The sequence below is a fragment of the Amia ocellicauda genome, chromosome 18, assembly GCF_036373705.1.
Source record: "Amia ocellicauda isolate fAmiCal2 chromosome 18, fAmiCal2.hap1, whole genome shotgun sequence".
In the NCBI taxonomy this organism is placed as follows: domain Eukaryota; kingdom Metazoa; phylum Chordata; class Actinopteri; order Amiiformes; family Amiidae; genus Amia; species Amia ocellicauda.
The window spans coordinates 4,852,305-4,874,400 of NC_089867.1; the positions used below are offsets into that span (position 1 = coordinate 4,852,305).

Here is a 22,096-nt window from a genome sequence, read left to right on the forward strand (position 1 = left end):
GGCAACTCGAACCTTCAGCTCCCTTCACAGATTTTCTATGGGATTAAGGTCTGGAGACTGGCTAGGCCACTCCAGGACCTAATGTGCTTCTTCTTGAGCCACTCCTTTGTTGCCTTGGCTGTGTGTTTTGGGTCATTGTCATGCTGGAATACCCATCCACGACCCATTTTCAATGCCCTGGCTGAGGGAAGGAGGTTCTCACCCAAGATTTGACGGTACATGGCCCCGTCCATCGCCCCTTTGATGCGGTGCAGTTGTCTTGTCCCCTTAGCAGAAAAACACCCCCAAAGCATAATGTTTCCACCTTCATGTTTGACGGTGGGGATGGTGTTCTTGGGGTCATTCCTCCTCCTCCAAACACGGCGAGTTGAGTTGATGCCAATGAGCTCGATTTTGGTCTCATCTGACCACAACACTTTCCCCAGTTCTCCTCTGAATCATTCAGATGTTCACTGGCAAACTTCAGACGGGCCTGTACATGTGCTTTCTTGAGCAGGGGGACCTTGCGGACGCTGCAGGATTTCAGTCCTTCACAGCGTAGTGTGTTACCAATTGTTTTCTTGGTGACTATGGTCCCAGCTGCCTTGAGATCATTAACAAGATCCTCCCATGTAGTTCTGGGCTGATTCCTCACCGTTCTCATGATCATTGAAACTCCACGAGGTGAGATCTTGCATGGAGCCCCAGACCGAGGGAGACTGACAGTTATTTTGTGTTTCCTCCATTTGCGAATAATCGCACCAACTGTTGTCACCTTCTCACCAAGCTGCTTGGCAATGGTCTTGTAGCCCATTCCAGCCTTGTGTAGGTCTACAATCTTGTCCCTGACATCCTTGGACAGCTCTTTGGTCTTGGCCATGGTGGAGAGTTTGGAATCTGATTGATTGATTGCTTCTGTGGACAGGTGTCTTTTATACAGGTAACGAGCTGACATTAGGAGCACTCCCTTTAAGAGAGTGCTCCTAATCTCAGCTCGTTACCTGTATAAAAGACACCTGGGAGCCAGAAATCTTGCTGATTGATAGGGGATCAAATACTTATTTCCCTCATTAACATGCAAATCAATTTATAACTTTTTTGAAATGCGTTTTTCTGGATTTTTTTGTTGTTATTGTGTCTCTCACTGTTAAAATACACCTACCATTAAAATTATAGACTGATCATTTCTTTGTCAGTGGGCAAACGTACAAAATCAGCAGGGGATCAAATACTTTTTTCCCTCACTGTAGGTATAGCTGTGTGTTGGCGGTTATAAAATAAATTCAGTTCTCACTCCATCTATTAGTACATAATACATTATTTTTTATTAATTGTAATTATATGACCCCTTCACTTTCTCACTCTGTTCAAGAAGTGATTCTGTAAGTCAATTTTAACTGTAAAGTTTTAAGTATTTCCAAATAATTTTATTCCAACCAAATTCTTAATCTGCCTCAATTAACCTCATTTTATAGCCATCTCAAATGCTATCCTGACTATTTTGTCCAAAAGTTGGTTGCCAGGGAGTGCCCCCTGCACCTTGTTTGCCACTTTTGAGATACGAAAATACCTGACCCGGAAATGTCAATCTACAGGGGGTGCTGGCAAATAGACAACGATGGGGGACTTCTTCCAAAAATACTGGACAGAGGGTCAAAGTACATACACTACATGGCCAAAAGTATGTGGACACCTGCTTGTCAAACATCTCATTACAAAATCATTGGTTTTAATATGGAGTTGGTCCCCCTTTGATGCAATAACAGCCTCCACTCTTCTGGGAAGGCTTTCCACTAGATGGTGGAACATTGTTTAGGGGATTTGCTTCCATTCAGCCACAAGAACATTAGTGAGGTTGGGCACTGATGTTGGGTGAATAGGTCTGGCTCACAGTCAGCGTTCCAGTTCATCACATAGGTGGGATGGGGTTGAGGTCAGGGCTCTGTGCAGGCCAGTCAAGTTCTTCCACACCAATCTCAACAAACTATTTCTGTATGGACCTCACTTTGTGCACGGGTTGTCATGCTGAAACAGGAAAGGGCCTTCCCCAAACTGCTGATACAAATTTGGAATTGCAAAATCATCTAGAATGTCACTGTAGGCTGTAGCATTAAGATCTCCCTTCAGTGGGACTAAGGGGCCGAGACCTGAGACCATTATTCCTCCTCCAAACTTTACAGTTGGTCCATGCATCCGTGCAGGTAGCTTTCTCCTGGCATTCGCCAAGCACAGATTCCTCCATCGGACTGCCAGATGGTGAAGCGTGATTCATCACTCCAGAGATCGCATTTCCATTGCTCCCGGGTCAAATGATGGCGAGCTTAACACCACTCCAGCCGACGCTTGACATTGCGAATTAAGATCTTAGGCTTGTGCGGCTGCTCGGCCATGGAAACCAATTTCGTGAAGCTCCCAACAAACAGTTATTCTGCTGACGTTGCTTCCAGAGGTAGTTTGGCACTCGGAAGTGATTGTTGCAACCAACAAAATAATATTTTTATGCCCTACATATTTCAACACTCAACAGCCCCTTTCTGTGAGTTCACGGCTGAGCTGTTGTTGCTCCTAGACATTTTCTCTTAACAATAACAGCACTTACAGTTCACCAGGGAAGCTCTAGCAGGGCAGATATTTGACAAACTGACCTGTTGGAAAGGTAGCATCCTATGATGGTGCCACGTTGAAAGTCATTGAGCTCTCAGTAAAGTTAATTCTACAGCCAATGCTTGTCTAAGGAGATTGCTGTGTGGCTTGATTTTACAGTGGCTCTAAAAAGTATTCACCACCTTGGACTTTTCCACATGTCTTACAACATGAAATCAGAATCTATTTAATCAGGAGTTTTTGCCACTGATCAACACAGAAAATGTCCATAATGTCAAAGTGAAAAATATGATCTGCATTTTTTTCTAAATTAATTACAAATACAAAACAGAAAATAATTGAATGCATAAGTATTCCCTCCTTCAGTCAATATTTGGTAGAGGCACCTTTGACAGCAACTACAGCCATGAGTCTACATGTATAAGTCTCTACCAGCTTTGCACATCTGGACACAGCAATGTTTGCCCATTCGTCTTTGCAAAATTGCTCACGCTCCATCAAGTTGGATGGGGACCTTTGGTGAACAGCAATTTTCAACTCTTTCCACATATTCTCAATTGGATTGTGGTCCGGGCTTTGACTGGGCCACTCCAGGACATTGACCTTTTTATTTTTAAGCCACTCCAGTGTGACTTTGGCTGTATGTTTGGGGTCATTGCCCTGCTGGAAGATTAATCTTCTCTCAAGTCCCAGGTCTCTTGCAGACTTCAGGAGGTTTTCTTACAGGATTTCTCTGTACTTTGCTGCATCCATTTTGTGTAATGCTGCCATCACCATGCTTCACAGTAGGGATGGTGTTCTCAGGATGATGTGAGGTGTTAGGCTTGCACCAAATGTAGTGCTTAGCTTTGAGGCCAGAAAGCTCTGTTTTGGTCTCATCAGACCATATAATCTTCCTCTACTTGGTCTCAGGGGTGTCCACATACTGTTGGACAAATAATGGACAGTCCGCTAAAATAGTGGTCGGTTGGCAACCCTAATTCCCGCAGACATCTTTACAATTTTTAACTTTTTCATGTTTGAATGGTTAAACAGATAATATTAATATTTTGCTTTTGTTAAACAGTTATTTACATAAAAGAAGTAAAAAAGGAAACGTTATAAATAATGATCCCATCCTAGTTTACACTGTTTTTGTGGCTCCAGAGCTGGAGCTGGTTAAAAACAGCTGGAGCTGAAGCAGCAGTGTGGAGCTGTACCGGAGCCACTCAAGAGCTGGAGCTGGGGCTGCTGGAGTCGGCCTGGAGCTGGAGCAGAGGGTCTCCATCAGCTCCGGAGCCCGCCTGGAGCTGGAGCTGAACCTCTGGAGCCACTCCAGAGCTGGAGCCAGCAAACCCGGAGCACTGCCAACCCTACTACACATACTGCCAAAGACGCACTGTTTAACACAGCCAGCCCAGACTCCCCACATCGCCTCTGTCACACTAATAGGAGGATTTAATCCAGATGGAGCAGCTCACACCCTGAACCTGCAGCACCTGAGCTGCCACAGTTGCTTGTGTTCAGAGTTCTCCTCAGCTGACTTCTAGCCCCTCTCCCCCGAGGGCTCCCAGCAACAGCTGACAAAGGCATTGGCTCATCCAGCCTATTGGACACAGCTGTGTAGTTAGAGGCAGAGAAGAGACAGAGGAACAAAAGTGTTCTTAATGTAATTTTGAAAAACTTTCACTGTGTTTTAAATTACCAAAACAGTTTTTGTAAGCAGATGTCCTGATGTTCTCTCTCTCCACAGGCTGGGCAGCTGTAATCTCACTGAGCGGTCGTGTGCAGCTCTGGCCTCAGCTCTCAGGGCAGACCACTCCCAGCTGAGAGAGCTGGAGCTGAGAGACAACGACCTGGGGGATTCAGGAGTGAAGCTGCTCTCTGCTGGGCTGCAGGATCCCAACTGTAAACTACAGAGACTGGGGTGAGGAACACTGCAAGAAACTCAATATGTCATTGTTAGAGCCCACTCTGTGTAATTTTTATGTTCTTCAGTATACATATAATTTTCTGACTGGACAAGTAACTGTTGCCCTTGAGTCCGTGTCCATTTCTGCCCTGGAAACACACATTTTGAACATATGGTCAATCCAGACCTCTCTGTTGTACTGTACTCTCCTACAGACACCGCTAGACAACTGAAATGACCAGTCCTCAAGACTATCCATAATTACATGGAATTAATTTCTACTGAAATTTAGTTTGTCATTAGTCTAAAACACTGTTTGAAATGTTATCAATTACCCTTCAATTAAGAATGATATATGAGGTCAGACAATCCATTCGGCCCTGGGTCTCTCTCTGCACTGAAGAAATGACTTTGAGTTTCCACAGAAAGTGATGTAACAGACTCATTATAGGAAAGTGTAAGGTACTCATTCAAATATATAATATTACTGAATAAAATTTAAACATTACTGGATTTAAATTTGTTATCTGAAAAGAAAAGGTGCAATATTGAATATCTTTTTGTATCAACCTTGGCTCACTGATCAGGGGATCTGAACCTGTAATAATGTTGGATGTTATTAATACACTCTATTCTTGGCGTTTATTGGAACAACTGTAGGTTTGTCTGAATCATGTAGTTTTTATTGTTGAAGGTAAAGTTATTGAAAGTTGGATGGGATCTACGTGGCATTGATGAAATATTGCGGTAGTTGTGTTACTAGCTGTGGTAGGCCATGTGTTTGGTGTTAAGTATTATGATCATCGATGGAACTGAAAAATAAAACCACAAAACCCTAAAACAGGATCAATGTTGGGGCTCCAGCACTCATGACAGTCATCTCCCTCAACAGCTCTGTTCTACTGACCACATTCATCTTCCTTATATACCCTTTCCTTCAATTTCATATAATGGAAATAAGGGAAAACGGTCATTCAAAAAAATACTTTAAGAGCAAAATAAATACAAATACAAAGAATGTACTCTCCAAACAGAACAATATCTGTAGCACCGGGAGTATTATGGTATTTGGAGCTGCATAAAAACCCTGAGAAAAATGGCCTCTGTAATAGCCTCCTTATCCTCATCAAACATGGCCACCCAAATTCCCTCACAAAACAACCAAATGTAATATTTCTCCCGTTGTGCGCACTGCCATTGTATTTCTGCTCACTCCCTTTCAACATGACATAACATTTAGGTCTATTGGTGCTTTGTTTAAACTCATGTTATAAGAGTACACACAGCGACCACTATACTCATCAGGACTACAGCGCTCTCACAAAAATCACAGCACTTGGTATAGCTCAGCAAATTACTTCAGTTTAAATAAATAAATATAATGATCACATGAAACCTATACATTACAAGAAATGTAAGAAACTGAAGTTCTTCATTTCTATAATGCATTTATATTGGAATGAATACAGAAATGTGCATTAGGAAAGAAACCTATATTATACAAACACCATTTTTATTTTCAAAACAACAGTTTTCAAAATTACCCTGGCTTATAAACACTTAAAAAAAAATCAGTATACAAATCCCCAGAATGTTCTTTTTAAAATACAAACCACCACAGATGTTTAATAATAACTGTTCAAGAGATATCATCAGTTTTGTAAGGAGCACACCTGTCTAGAAGCAAAACTACAGGCAAAACAACAAAAACAAAACTAAACAAATCGACCAGTCGGGTTGTGCTGTGTTGAATAAATATCAATATAAAAGCATCTTTTAATATACAGATTATTATTTTTGTTGTTATTACAAGGGTTGTCACGATACTAGAATTTTGAACTTTGATGCGATACCAATTCAGTTTCACGATTCTCGATACCAATTTGATACCATGCAAAAAAATAATCATAATAATATTCTGAACACACAACATATATTAACATTCCTTTCATTAATATAAACAATCTTCACTCAAAATGAAATGGGCCAGAGCAGTATTATAAATATCTTAGTATTAATAAAACTTTGTCCAGAATTCAATAACCATTCAAACATTTTCTTGAGAACAATAGAGTGCAGGTAGTTAACACTCACACAGGCACATTCATGTTTTAATGCATTATTATTGCTTAGATATATAATGTATTGCAAGTGTTCCATATGGAAATTTAATGTCCTTTTATTTGATATACAGAACATGCATGTAACACACACCAGTCATTATACAGAAAAAAAAAATACATTAAATAAGTGCTTGCTACACAGTCTTGAGCCATCATTGATTTGTTAAGTGTTTATTAGACTGTTATTATTATTATTATTATTATTATTATTATTATTATTATTATTATTATTATTTCTTGGCAGATGCCCAACATGTAACAAAAACAACCCTGTTTCAAAATCTGCATTGATGTACGCAGCTGTAATAGACAGACTGAGCCATTTCAAAGCATTTTCATGTTGCATAAGATATTGTATTTTAATTTCATGCTATTTTTATAACTGGTTGTTTGTTTTTTTAATTGTATGTTTGCCAACATATGTGCATACCAATTTCTACACCAGTTTACACAGTTTATTAGTTTTTTTCATGTTGATGTAACCTATACGTATTTTGGAAAAATAAGAAAATGCATGCACATTTGAGTCAATCTTTTAGTCCATTTGAGATTTTATTTTAATTAATGTGAGTGTAGTTAGGCCAGCATGATAAATAATAGAAATACAAGCTATTCTTACAATTGCAACACAAATGATCCTTAATACCATTTCCCTTAATCCTCAGTGCTGGCAGGTGACTGTAGTGATGGTTCCAGCTGGACACAGTGTAGCTAGACTACTGAACCTAATGTAGGGACAGCCAGACCAGACTGAGAGTGAAGACAGAGACCTGAAGAGTCGTCAGTAAATAGTCAGTAAACATGTTCAAGATAATCTCATGCTCAGAGATAAATCTCCACAGTCTTTCCTGCCAGACAGTCTGAGTGATTTGTGGTGACTGCAGAGCTGAGCGAGTGAGAGAGTGTCTCCTTCTCCCCACAGCCTGTCTCTCAGTCGAGTCTCAGAGGAAGGCTGTGCAGCCGTGGCCTCAGCTCTGCGCTCAAACCCCTCAACTCTGAGAGAGCTGGATCTGAGCTCCAATCACCCAGGGGACTCAGGAGTGACGCTGCTCTCTGCTGGACTGGAGGATCCCAACTGTAAACTAGAGAAACTGCTGTAAGTAGAGGCTGTGTGATTGTGTGAATATTCATCCACTGACTGTGGTTTCTCAGCTCTGCTCCTCTCCCCTGCTCTCACCCTGTCTCTCCCTCTCCTCTCATTAGTCCTCCTCACACCTATTGTCTGTCACAGCTCTGTGTTTGTGTAATATCATTCCCTGTCTCTTAACAGACAGACTGGAAGTGGGAGTCCCAGAGCTGCTCTGTGGTTTAGTCTTGATAAATCATCATACTGGTAGAATGAAAACTGTCACACTGTAGAAATGAAAAGTGTGCATCACAGTCTGTATTTCATTACTTTGTCCTGTGTTTCATCACATCAGTGTTCTTTGTGCTCTGTTTATGATGCAGGATTAAAAACGACCAGAAAATGTAATGTAATCATATTCAAAATGTTGATTTCTTACAGCGTCGACCACAGTGGAAAGAACAGGATCAAACCAGGGCCTCGGAAATGTAAGTCTGTTTGGACTGAGGAATCAAATACATCCCAAAATACTAATTCAGAAAGAGAAAAATAGACTCCGAGAGAGAGAATGAGAAAAGGGCAAGAGAATGGGAATAGATTGGGATGAAAAGTAACTTTGAACTTTCTCTCTCACCATCTGCCCTCTTCTCTTCCCTGTCTCTCCTTCATCTCTGTCTCCATGGCTGAACACATACAGTCCACTCTGGTGTTAATCAGGACTGTGTCACTACACTGTTATTTGTCAGATACGGCTGTTGACAAATTTTGACAGTGTCATTCATTTAAAAAAGACTGGAGACACGGTGTGAGGGAGGCGGGGCAGGTGTGCAAGGAGGGTGAGGTGACACAGTGATCCGCACAGAGAGAAGGTCAACACACACGGACGTGCACATGTACAGGTCACGTCTGTGTAGCGCAGATCTGCGCTGCTCCACCAATGGGATCAGTGGATTCCTGCAGATCTGTGCAGGACTGTGGAAATCTGCGCAACAAGAACACGATCTAAAGCCGATGCTGTGCGGACAAACACAGAGAGCGGAGAGAAAGATGTGTGTGAAGACATGGCTGGGGAGGCGAGGGCAACATCCTGTCTAATGTGAGAGCTGGAGGTGAGCGACACACAGGCTCTATCCATCCCACAGTATGATCAGCGCATTGTAGGGATCGATATTTTGCGCAGACCTGGGTCAATTACAGAAACTAATTGGTATTTGTATTTGAAAATATTATTTCCCCTGTATTAGAGTATTTTTAAATAACCTCCGCCGAAACAACCATTGGTATTTGAAGCATTTTAATAAATACGTATGACAATCGTATTCTCCTGTCATGTTTATTCTTCTGTTTATTTTCTCTTCTTCAGTCAGCTCGGCCCTAATTGGCTGCTGATCACGTCACTGTCCACGATCGGTGCCGATCGAGTCGTAAATATTAAACATGATTAATAAAATCGTAGCGGCTCCGACCATCTTACGATCGGATCGCAGGGCAGCGGCGCATCAGCCCGTCTCTCACTGCACGACCATCGGCAGCGGGACCCCGACCAGCTGCTTGTGACGATCAGTGCCGATCTGTCGTGCAAATCGCTCTCAAATCGGGCTTAAAATCGTGTAGTCTGACCTAAGCATAACTAGCTAATGCTGGGGTTATGCGCGATGATTTTAAGCCCGAGTATCTGTAATTGACCCAGGTATGCGCTATATATCGACCCCTACAATGCGATGCTCACACTGGGATGGATAGAGCTGTGACTGGTGCTCAGCTGCAGCTCTCTCTCACGGCCATGTCTTCACACTCATCCTCTTTTCTCTGCGCTTTGTGTGTTTCTCCGACACACGAACACGAATAGCAACAGCAGTTTGTTGTCTTGTTCTTGTTGCACAGATCTTCAGAAATCCACTGGTCCCACTGGTGGAGCAGCGCAGATCTGCGCATAACTGCGGACATCTGCACTTCACGAACGTGTCCTGTAAATGTCCACGTCCGTGTGTGTTTCTTCTCTCTGCGCGGATCACTGTGCGTCCGGACGCCGGTTAACTTGCTGGTGCTGGACGCGTCCGTAAGCGTCCGTCCCACTGAGGACATGATTCACTTTCAGAAGCGGAGCTGTGCGCTGGACTGTAGACACAGGGAAGAGATCAGATACATTGTGTCGGAAGATATAATCTCAAGTGACGTGTGTGATCATGACAAATTACAGTTTCATTAGATTGGATTTCACAGGACCGGTGCAGTGACTGACTAGTTAAAATAAACTGAAGGATAATAATCGGATCGGTAGGAGCCGATGTTATTAATATTGTATGAATAACTGGCCGGTGTTCAGGCTGTGTTGTGTGAATGTGTGCAGGACAATCCGCAGAGACAGTCAGTGTGAAGGGAACACGATTTAGTTAACGTGTCCATTTTCAAGTTAATGAATAAATAAATACAGCAGATGTTGTTTTCCCTCTAAAATATTAAGGACTGGTTTAATAAATGCGTCCATAAACGCACGTTTCATACTGACTGTGACAGGCTGACTGTCCCGAAGGAATAAACAGACAAGAATTTGCCCCCAGCACTTTATTATATGGAGCCTCTTCTCACACTGACATTACTATTAGTTGTATTAATATTACCCTCTCTGCCTCATTCTCCCTCTTTCCTCACATTCCCTCTCCCTGTAGTTGTGCTCTTCTTTCCCTCCTCCCAAACCCACCTTTCTTCATCAGTGTGTAGATAGGTGTTTTACATACGTTTAATTTTTAAGATAATTCATGGTAATTATTCCCCATTACCTCTCTCAGACTAAAATTATTCTCAACTCTGTTGTCTTGTTTCTAATTTCCCCTCTCTTCCCTCTCCTCTCTTTCCTCTGTCCCTGCAGTCTCTGTCTGTCTGCTCCTCTCTCTTCTCCCAGTTTTCCTCTCTCAATATTCTTCCGTGGCATGACTATGTGGGTAATGTGAGCAGATAGAGATACAGTGCAAGTCTCTCTCCTCATACTCTCCCCACTGTCCCAGTTGAATTTTAACAGTGGGACAAGTTTTGTACACTGTACACAGATACACACAGGACAGTTACAGACAGGTAAAAAGTGCTGACTTAATGTTTGGCCATTCCTGTTTGTGTAAATAATACAAAAGACAAATTAAATAACTGGAAATACTGCAGCAGTAATTCTTCCACCTCCTACTGTAATAACAACAGAGCCTGTATCCCCAGTAGGAGACTCAAGAATAGTCTTTATTTCAGCTGCATCTACATGTCCAAAAAGGCAAGTTCAGCCTCTTTCCCCATTCAAGTCCCTGGGACTGAAGACACGCCCACACAATGACAAAAATAGAATGTTATACAATGTATCAAATAATAATAATGTTATTAACACTAGAACTGCAACAACTGCCACACCCACACAATGTGCGTCTCCTTTATAAAACAGCTGTGTGATGAAAATGAAAAACAATAGTTGGGGAAAACTTTAGATTTGAACTTTTTAGATATGACCATCACAACATTTTCAGGTCAGAAACATTGCATTTACATTGAACATTTAAGTGTTATTCTTGTTTTTTCTAAATTAATGCATATACATAAACATGAGAAAAACAATAATAAACTAAATTTTACAAAATAATCTGTATAAATCTGTATGCACATACCTAAGCAGACCTATACAATTATAAAACATAAATAATGAGTTATAAAAATAGCATAAAACTAAAATATAACATTTTATGGAACGTGAAGTGCTTTGAAATGGCTCCATCGCTATACATCCTTCAATGCAGAAAATGCACTTTTCAACACTAGTACAGTGCCTTTTGCAACAGGGCTGTTTGTGTTGCATTTAGCAGCCTGGCAGTGTCTTTATTCCATGTGCCCGTGGGCAGCGCTGGGTGAGGGGCATCTTCTCAGTCCTGTATAGATATTGAACTGTAGAGCCAGCAGCAGTCTAATAAACACTACACCAGCCAGCCTGTCGCTCAGCCCTGCACCTGATACAAAATAATTAGCATCATGATCAAACAGGTGACTGATCTAATTATTGATCCAGAGACCTGGGTTTGCAACAAGATCAAGATTGAATTCCAAGGAAAGTTAGAAACTTGCTGAGCCGATCAGAACAGGCAGATGAGAGCTATATCAGATGCAAACCTCCTAATAAAATAAATAATGATAATAATATATGAATATATGATGTGTCGAAAATTAAAAATTAAAAAACACAATTATAACTCTTTCACATTGACAAATTTTATTACAAAGCCCAATTAAAACCTTTTTAAGGCTATAGTGTGGGCGGATGTTTGGGCAGATATTCGTCCCTCTAGTCCTCTAGGAACATGCCTGCACAGGCTGATAATCAGCCCTGTAGTACTCTGGGGGTGAAGTAATAACACATTTAAAAAACTTCATCTTACAATGCACCTGCCACAGTGGCTGGTAGATAAAGCAAAGTTACCGGCCACAGAGAAAAACTACCCGTATTTGGTGTCAATTTCCCACCTTGAGGACTAACTATTCTTCACTCCCCCAGCTCTCTTCTACCCTACTCCCCCCTCTCTCTCTATCTCTCTCTCTCTCTCTCCCCTCAGTCTCTCCTTCTCCCTTCTCTTTCCATCTGCCCCCTACCCCTCTTCACTTCCCTTTTCCTTTTCCACTCTTGTCCCTCAACCCCATCTCTTTCCCTCTCCCTTCTCCCTCTAGCCCTACACCTTCCCTCCTTCTCTCTTTCCCTCTGAACTACCCTACTGTATTAAATGTGCTGTCAGTCTGGCCAGGGACGGGAGTTTATCTATTCAAAATTACCGCTTTCAAATGAGCTCTTTACTTTCTCCTCTGAAAGGATATCAACCTGAAAAGCACCATTTGCTCCTATAATTTCCACAATGTGATCAGGAGACGTCTTCTCTCTAGTCTTCCTGGTGTGCACTGTTACAGTATAGGGAAACTTTTGATCATGAAAGGAGGCAGTAATCTGATTATCTGTTCTCCTCTTCCCTCTCCCTCTATCATTCTTATAGTGTGATCCCTCCCTTTCAGCATAAGCGCCTCCCTCCTTCCTCTTTTGTTCTGTTACTCCTCTCCTCTCTTCCCTTCATCCCAGTCCTCTCCCTCTCTCCTCTTCTCTGTTCTGCTCCACACTCTCTAGTGGGACAACATTTAATCTTTCATTTGATCTGTCATTCAGCTTCATTACATATTGATGACAATGAAACATCAGTGTGTTGCTTATTGTTGCTACATACCAGTACAATCATCAAATAAGAGAGAAGGTCAGAGGCACCACTACCACTCTCCCTCACCCTTCTCCTCTCCCTCTGCCCTTCTCCTTTATTATTATTACCCAATTTCTTAGCAGACACTCTTATCCAGGGTGACTTACAATTGTTACATTATATCTAGGGCCCTGAGAAAATCTAGGCTTTTTTTTTTTTCACGGAAGGTTCGCGGGTAAAGTATAATTTTTCACGGACTATGCACAGAACTAATACAAAGTGTACGAAGTGTATTTTTATTTAACCACAAAAAATAATATGGAAAGATTCTGACCTTGAACTTTAGATGGCAGATGGCGCTAATCTCCACTTTTAAGTATGTCCTCTGTGGTGGATGTTGTTTTTCAGTTCCTGTTAGTTAGAAAAAAACGCAGTGATTGAACTTGAATTAAACTTATGAAAACTTGAACATTTTAAAAAGATTCTTCAGAAAATAACTACATACAGTCCAGGAAATGTCAATTTGGACTCTGCAGACCTCCAAAAAACAGAGAAAGATCACTGCTGCATTCCATTGCAATTCATTCCAATTCAGTTCTGCACTGCTGGGTAAAGCCTGGTATGGAATCCAACGGTAGGCTGTCCACGTTTAGAATGAACAGTTGTACAGGATCAAACACCCTTACTGCTTTGAGGTACTTGTGTGCTGGCTGGGTGAAACGGGGTGTTTTTTCACAATATTTCTTGTTGAAGTAGCTGTTCAATTTATCTGAAACTTCAGTGAATGTTCAAATGCACTGACTTTGAATCGCTTCATCATTGCTGTGTTGCTCCCCTTGAAGTGCTTAGTAACTTAATTACATCAGCAACTTTGTTGTATGCTTGATGAACACTAATCTCACGGCTTTCAAACCATTTGATTAAATCAACAAGCTTTTTTCCATTCTGGGCAATCAGGTCAAGTTGGATTTGTAATGTCGCAGGACTATCAAGCAGACTTTTCAGCTCATTTAAAGCTGCAGTGTTTGGTGTAATCTAAATTTCCTCTGTCACAAACTTGTGGTAAAATTTCAGGTACCAGCTCCCCATCTCGTTTGAACTAGTTCAGGTGGCAGTTTAGCAGGAAGAGCTTGGATGGCACTTTGCAGATGCCGTTTAAAATTGAACTTTTGGCTCGGACAGTGCTTGAACTCCTTTTTGACACTTGCAACGAGTCTGTCAACCTCTGGGAAATTGTTTCTCCAAATATCACTGGCCATAGCTACAATGTGAGCATTGCAGATAAGATGAACGGAGTTAGGCAGTAATCCCTTAAGCACTTGATTGTATGCTTTGGACATGTAGGACGCATTGTCAGAAATCCACTTCAAACTTATTCATGCACTTCACAGCAGCCTGTGCAACTGTATTGTAATTAACAGCCTGTAGGTAAACTGTATCAGCAAGGACAGTTTTCAATTCTGAGTGAGATTCACCGTTTAGTCATTGCAAAACAATCAACACATATAAGACAAACTGATCTTGGGCATTAGTTCATTTGTCCGTGACTACAGACACAAAGCCAGACTGCTTCAACAATTCCTTAATCTCCTGCATTAGACACTCTGCAACTTTAGGTAAGTATTCATGTCTCAGCTGGCTGGATGATGGAATCGCACCACCATTTGATACATTCCATCTGAAAAAATCACAAAGCCTTTGGTTGTCTAGTTTTTCCAGGGGGATATTTGCACAAACAAATTCCTCTGTCAGATCAAAATTTAGGGAGTTTTGTTGTTCTTGGTTTTCGGTTTGTTTCTTTGCAAGAGCTGCAGTTGCTGTATTGGATTCAATTTTGGCATTTTATTTTGGTGAATATTGGAATCCAGATGCCGGTCAACAGACTATTTTCTGTAGTGATCTACAGTTAACGTTACAGGAGGTACAGAAGAGCTTACCTCTGTGGCTATGCAAGACTCCTGTTGGATATTGCATTGCACGATCGACTGCAGACACGTTTTTTGCTTTTTTGAGACATCCATTTTGTAATTGTGTTAATTTAGTGTACAGTGGTCCCGCTTAGAATTCAAAAGACACATGACAAGAACAACTTTTCTACGCTGCAGTGTCAAAGTCACATGACCACAAGGGCTACTCTAGGCTGCACTGCTGTACGCAGTATGTATGTAACTTACTGTGAGTGCAGAGCTTGTAGGTAAAGCGTGTTAATATGAAATAACTTGTATATAAATGGAAATAGAACAAAAATGCGGTACATTTTTTAACACAATAAAAATATAAATAAATGCAGTGTTTGGCTGATTTCACGATTTCCGCAAAATCAAGATTTTCTCAGGGCCTTGATTATGTCACATTTCTTTTACCCATTGATACAGCTGGGAATTTACTGGAGCTATTTAGGTACAGTACCTTGCTCAAGGGTACAATAGCAGTGTCCCCCACCTGGGATTGAACCCACAACCCTCCCCTCCAGAGTCCACTAATCCACACTACTGTCCTTTCTAACCATCCCATTTCCTTTCTCCTTCCCCATGCTCCCCTCCTCCTCTCTCACACTGACACTCCTCTCACCCTCAAATTCCTTCTTTTTTTTTCCCCTACCCATCTCACTCTCTACCACTCATCTTTCCATCTCTTCCATTATCTTTCACCCTTTCATCTTTCCTCTACATTCCTCTCCATTCCTCCATTTCTTGCTTCTTTACTGTGGTGTCCTTCCTCTCTCTCCCTCCCCCAATATCCATCTCCCTTCTCTACACCAGTGTTTCCCAACCCTGGTCCTGGAGTAACCCCTACCCTGCTGGTTTTTGTTCCAACTGAGCTCTCAATTACTTAATTAAGCCCTTAATTGAAGTAATAATTTCTTAAATCAGAGCCTTTTAAGTATTTTAAACAGTATGGGGTTTAAGTTCAGTATAACATTGTATAAGGAACGTATTATCTTATTAAGGAACCAACTTTCTTTAAAAAAAGTAAAATGTAACCAAATCATTACATCAATTAAGCAATGAAGAGCTCGGCTGGAACAAAACCCAGCAGGGTAGGGGGTACTCCAGGACCAGGGTTGGGAACCACTGCTCTACACTATTCTCTTCTTTCTCTGCTCTCCCTTCTACCACCCTTGTCTCTCCCTCCATCTGCAATCCTTTCGCTTCTCCCTCTCTCATTTCTCTCCCACTGTTTTTCACATTCATCTCTTGTCCCCTTGCCTGCTCATTCTTTCCCTTTACTCCTACATCCTCATTCTCTCCATTTCCTGTCTCCCTGCTCTCCTCTCTCCATTGCTCTCAATCCTCCTCCCCTCTTTGGTTTCTCCTTCTTCCAAACATTTTATTTCCTGTCTGATACCTCCTCTGTTTACTCTTACTGATACCTTTACTCTCTTCATTCCATCTACCTCTCCCACCTCTCCTCTCTATCTACCCCTCCTCCCTCCTGTCCATCTCCATCTCACCTCTCCTCTATCCATCTAACTACTCCCTTTCCCCTTCTTTTATTGTACCTCTTCACATTCTCTTCCCTATATATCCTTCCCACCCTCTCATGATCCCCCATCTCCTTTCATCCACCTCTCTCTATTTACACCTCACTCCTCACTCTCCCTCTCTTTTCTCCCCCTTTCCGTCAGTCTAGTGTAGAGGCACACAATTAGCACAGACCCCCCAAGAGGCCGGAGGTCCTCAGTTGATCTGGTTTATTCCACACAGAGCTCTGAGTCACAAGCACACTGACTCCACAGAGTGAAGCTGCATCTAATATACTGTACAGGCTTCATGGAACATGTCGTATGTTAGTGGTTTCCCCACCAATGCTATTCCCCACCACTGTCCTCCCTCAATCCTCCCCCTGAGTCAGCACTGTCCACATCCTCCACAGAACAGCATCCTTCTGCACGTGTTCTCCTCGCTGTCAGCACATTGAACTGTCCATCTGTTTGCAAAGCCCACATTACAGGAGGGGGAATGTCCAGGATCGGTCCTGTGTCCGTGTGTCTGTCTATGAGGATTTGTCCTCAGGCTGCAATATTAATGCTGCAGAGAGAAGTTACTCAACATTTCTTCAGCTCATACTTTCCTTTATTAATGTTAAACTCATTTTCAAGACCTTTCACTAGCCTCACCCCTCCATCAACTTCTCCTCTCTCCTTCCTTCCTCTCCATCTACCTCCTTTTTGCTCCTGTCTATCAACTTCCTCTCCTTCACTCCTCCCTGTCTACCTCTTTTCCATCCCCCTGTCAAATCTCTCCATCTCTCTCTTCTCCCTGCCTTTCCCCTCTACTTACCTCCCCTCTCTCTCTACCCATCCTGCCGGCCTGCATCGTCTCCGTCTACCTCCTCACTCGATTTCTCCTCCTCCTTGCCTCTCTTCTCTTCCCTGCATTGTCCCTCATCACTTCTCCTTCCTCTCCTATTTTCCCTTCTTCACCCCCGACTCCATTTCCTCTGTTCTCACTGTTCCTCCTCTTCTCCATCTTCTTTTTTATTATTATTATCATTTTTATTATGACTGGACTCCAGTTGTGCTCCAGTTGATTCTAGTGCTAATGTTCTCTCTTCTCTCCTCCCTCTTGTCTGCAGATGCCTGTCGACTCACACTGGACCCCAACACAGCGCACAGACACCTGTCTCTGTCTGAGGGGAACAGAAAGGCCACACGGGGGACAGAGGAGCAGCCACACCCTGATCACCCAGAGAGATTTGACTGCTGGCCCCAAGTGCTGTGCAGAGAGGGTCTGACTGGCCGCTGTTACTGGGAGGCTGAGTGGAGTGGGGAGTGGGGTTATATAGGCATCACATATAAAGGAATCAGCAGGAAAGGAGGCAGTGCTGACTGTCGCCTTGGACACAATGACAAGTCCTGGAGTTTGTACTGCAGGGGTTCCAGTTGCTCAGCCCGGCACAATATCAATCGCACTGTTATAGCTGTGTGTCCCCACAGAGTAGGAGTGTATCTGGACTGGCCAGCCGGCACTCTGTCATTTTACAGCGTCTCCTCTGACACACTGACCCTCCTGCACACCTTCCACAGCACATTCACTGAGCCCCTCTATCCAGGGTTTGGGGTTTATGACTCTCACTCCAGTGTGTCCCTGTGTCAGCTGGAGTAGCTGCTGTGTCCTGTAAGAGCCTCTGTCTGCAGCCTGTCTGTCCTCTGCGCTCCTCAGTACAGTGCGTGACACTGTGTTGTAACAGTCACCTGCGCAGCTGCAGTGTCCTCCCAGAGGAGTTATTACTGACCAATGAAAACACTGACACAGCGAGTAGAGATGATGTCAGAGGTGAATATAAATATACAATTAGCAACCTGTTAGTGTGTTTCACTGAAGTGTGTTTTGTAATTGAACAGATGTCTTTTGTCTGAACTCTATACCTCTTTGTAATTGTACACTCACCTAAAGGATTATTAGGAACACCTGTTCAATTTCTCATTAATGCAATTATCTAACCAACCAATCACATGGCAGTTGCTTCAATGCATTTAGGGGTGTGGTCCTGGTCAAGACAATCTCCTGAACTCCAAACTGAATGTCTGAATGGGAAAGAAAGGTGATTTAAGCAACTTTGAGCGTGGCATGGTTGTTGGTGCCAGACGGGCCGGTCTGAGTATTTCACAATCTGCTCAGTTACTGGGATTTTCACGCACAACCATTTCTAGGGTTTACAAAGAATGGTGTGAAAAGGGAAAAACATCCAGTATGCGGCAGTCCTGTGGGCGAAAATGCCTTGTTGATGCTAGAGGTCAGAGGAGAATGGGCCGACTGATTCAAGCTGATAGAAGAGCAACTTTGACTGAAATAACCACTTGTTACAACCGAGGTATGCAGCAAAGCATTTGTGAAGCCACAACACGTACAACCTTGAGGCGGATGGGCTACAACAGCAGAAGACCCCACCGGGTACCACTCATCTCCACTACAAATAGGAAAAAGAGGCTACAATTTGCACAAGCTCACCAAAATTGGACAGTTGAAGACTGGAAAAATGTTGCCTGGTCTGATGAGTCTCGATTTCTGTTGAGACATTCAGATGGTAGAGTCAGAATTTGGCGTAAACAGAATGAGAACATGGATCCATCATGCCTTGTTACCACTGTGCAGGCTGGTGGTGGTGGTGTAATGGTGTGGGGGATGTTTTCTTGGCACACTTTAGGCCCCTTAATGCCAATTGGGCATCGTTTAAATGCCACGGCCTACCTGAGCATTGTTTCTGACCATGTCCATCCCTTTATGACCACCATGTACCCATCCTCTGATGGCTACTTCCAGCAGGATAATGCACCATGTCATAAAGGTCGAATCATTTCAAATTGGTTTCTTGAACATGACAATGAGTTCACTGTACTAAACTGGCCCCCACAGTCACCAGATCTCAACCCAATAGAGCATCTTTGGGATGTGGTGGAACGTGAGCTTCGTGCCCTGGATGTGCATCCCACAAATCTCCATCAACTGCAAGATGCTATCCTATCAATATGGGCCAACATTTCTAAAGAATGCTTTCAGCACCTTGTTGAATCAATGCCACGTAGAATTAAGGCAGTTCTGAAGGCGAAAGGGGGTCAAACACAGTATTAGTATGGTGTTCCTAATAATCCTTTAGGTGAGTGTAATTCTATTGTAATCACAACCATGTAATTTAGTGTTTGTTTTTAGGAATTACTATCACAAATGAATATGAATGAAGCTGAAACATTCTCAATGTATTGCAATTATCTAATTGGTGTTAAAGATACATTCTCACATGATTGCTTTCCATCTGTAACTGATTTGTATATAAAGCACGTGTTGTGTTTCCTTATTCCTGATGAAGACATGCAAGTGCTGAATCGTCGGATTTTAATAAATATATTTTGGGGGATTGTACTCCGATTGTCGTCTTCACTTCTGTCATTGTGGATGCTGTGTGTCATTGTGTGTTACTGTGGGTCAGTGTGGATCAGTGTATATTACTGTGTGTCAGTGTGTGTTACTGTGGGTCAGTGTGTGTTACTGTTTGTCAGTGTGGACGCTGTGTGTCAGTGTGTGTTACTGTGGGTCAGTGTGGATCAGTGTATATTACTGTGGGTCAGTGTGTGTTACTGTTTGTCAGTGTGTACGCTGTGTGTCAGTGTGTTACAGTGGGTCAGTTTGTAATACTGTGGGTCAGTGTGTGTCCATGTGAATGCTCCCTCATCATCTTGTGGATGTGCCTCTTCATATTGCTTCACATGATGTCGAATGGTGACTGCAAGCAGAAAGGGACTCAGTGAAGCTCCAAACATGACTCTTCATTCGGAGAACATGCAGCTGCTTTTCATTGTGCTAATTGTGCTGCCTTTCAGGCTGCGATGTCTGCAGAGAAGCCTTTGTGATGTCTGCCATGAAAGCGATTCAGTGCTGTCGAAATTTGATCAAGACAGAGGATTAAAATTCGGTCCCGTTAGCAAACTTCATGTGATGAGCACGAACACAATTCTCAGATTGGTTTTAGCTTTAGCTTGTCTCAAGACAGCGTGATGAGGTAAGTAATAGGTCACATTCCAGTTGGCTTCATTGAATGTGTCCTTTGCAGCTACTTCCTACATGATGCCTTGTTCGAGATATTCTTGAGTCACTCCATTGTACCTGTCATACAGCATTGCGTCCGTCCTAAACTTTCTCTGTAGGCTGTCAAACCTTTTCTTCATTCAGCAGCACATCTGTACCAGCTTCTGACCTCAGATCTCACTCTCCAGCAATGCCAAGCGACTCCAGCTCCCAAAATGCTTGCAGTTATTTCTTCATTGAGGCTGCAATACATAATCTCAACACCCTGGGTCATTATGCTTTAGACTGGTCCTTGCACAGTTCATCCGAACACGCTCTCAAGAGCTGCTAGAGCTCCTGCCAGCCTCTCCACCCTGCCTGACACAACCTGCCAATAACTATCTCCCCTGATGAGCACTGTGAGTTCAGAATCTTGTTTACTTCCTTCAGGGAAGTCTGGTAGCTGCAGCCCTTTCCTTTCTAGTTCTTGGCTTAAATGCTCACCTGGTACCTTCATCATGGCCGTGCAGCCATGTGGCGTCTCCAGCGCCTCTATTTCCACTCTCTGTCTTCCATCACGGATGTTATTAAGGATTAATTTAACAGACAATACTTGCATTTAGTCAATACTTGAGTGTCTGAGCTAATTGTGTGCAGGTTGATCGTCTCTTCTCTTATTACAGGCATCTAGCAGACAACGCACCACCCTTCTGTCAGCAGGGCCTTCTGCCCAGGCCTTGGCTTCTGGTAGCTTGTCTTCACAGGGACATCACTTGGAATGACATGATTTGACAGCCTCACTTGTGCTACTGGGAACAGAATTAGCTATTTCACTTTCATTACACACACTTTTGTAACGTCTCCTTCCACAGATAGGACATACAGCACCTTTAACCCTTCAGAATTTGGCTTTATGTCTGTGTCCTTAGCACACAAAGCATCTTCCAATTTTTTCAGTTTTTCCTTCTGTCTGCTACACTAAATTCAGAACAATTTTCTGACTTGTGGTCCAGCCTTTCACAGAATATGCAGTTGTCGCTTGGTTTTGGGCTGGCTGTGTGTAATGCAGCTGCAGGTGGAACACCAGGTCAGGGGCGTCGCAAGGGGGTAGGCATCCTAGGCATCACCATCAGGAATTATTTTGCCTGGTGCCCCCACATGCCCTAGAATCGCCTCTGCACCAGGTCTGTTTGCCCTTTGCTCAAAATATGCACCTTGTTTCTGGAGAGGTTTCAGATTAATCTGAGTTTCTTTATGTGCATTGTTTACTTTAGACAAACTCGAGGCTCTCTCTTTACTATCCACATCCTTCGTAAATAAAGTCATGAGCTCTGGCACCTTCCATTCTTCATCGATTTCTTTCTTGTGACTTAACTCAAGAGTGATGTCATCAGGGATCTTCTGCAGTAAAATAGGACACAGCAAACTGCCATACATGCTTGAAACCACACCCATTGCCTTTAAACTGCATATCTGGATCTTGCACTCATCATACAGCTGACATAAGGCTGCCATCTCGTAAGATTTCCTTACTGGAGTTAAGATTAACAGTTTATTCATGTAAGCATTGATTATAAGATCCTTGCATCCAAATCTGCTTTGGAGAATTTCTACTACTACATATCATAGTGTGCATCTGACAAGGCAAGCCCAGCGACCACAGTGGCTGCTGATCCACCCAAATACGATTTTAGGGATTCCTGATTCTCATTTTCCTCTTCTGT

At 42.7% G+C, this 22,096-nt stretch overlaps 1 protein-coding gene across 1 annotated transcript in view; it reads left to right on the top strand.

Annotated features, from left to right (window-relative positions):
- The window catches only part of LOC136714162 (NACHT, LRR and PYD domains-containing protein 3), a 73,294-nt gene extending 54,573 nt beyond the window's left edge, over positions 1-18,721 (top strand). The window contains exons 10-13 of the mRNA XM_066691487.1: positions 4,316-4,489; positions 7,520-7,693; positions 8,105-8,151; positions 17,446-18,721. Coding sequence (XP_066547584.1) covers positions 4,316-4,489; positions 7,520-7,693; positions 8,105-8,151; positions 17,446-17,975 — 925 coding nt within the window. The 3' untranslated portion in view covers positions 17,976-18,721. The remainder of the gene's footprint in view (positions 1-4,315; positions 4,490-7,519; positions 7,694-8,104; positions 8,152-17,445) is intronic.
- Positions 18,722-22,096: the final 3,375 nt, after the last annotated feature.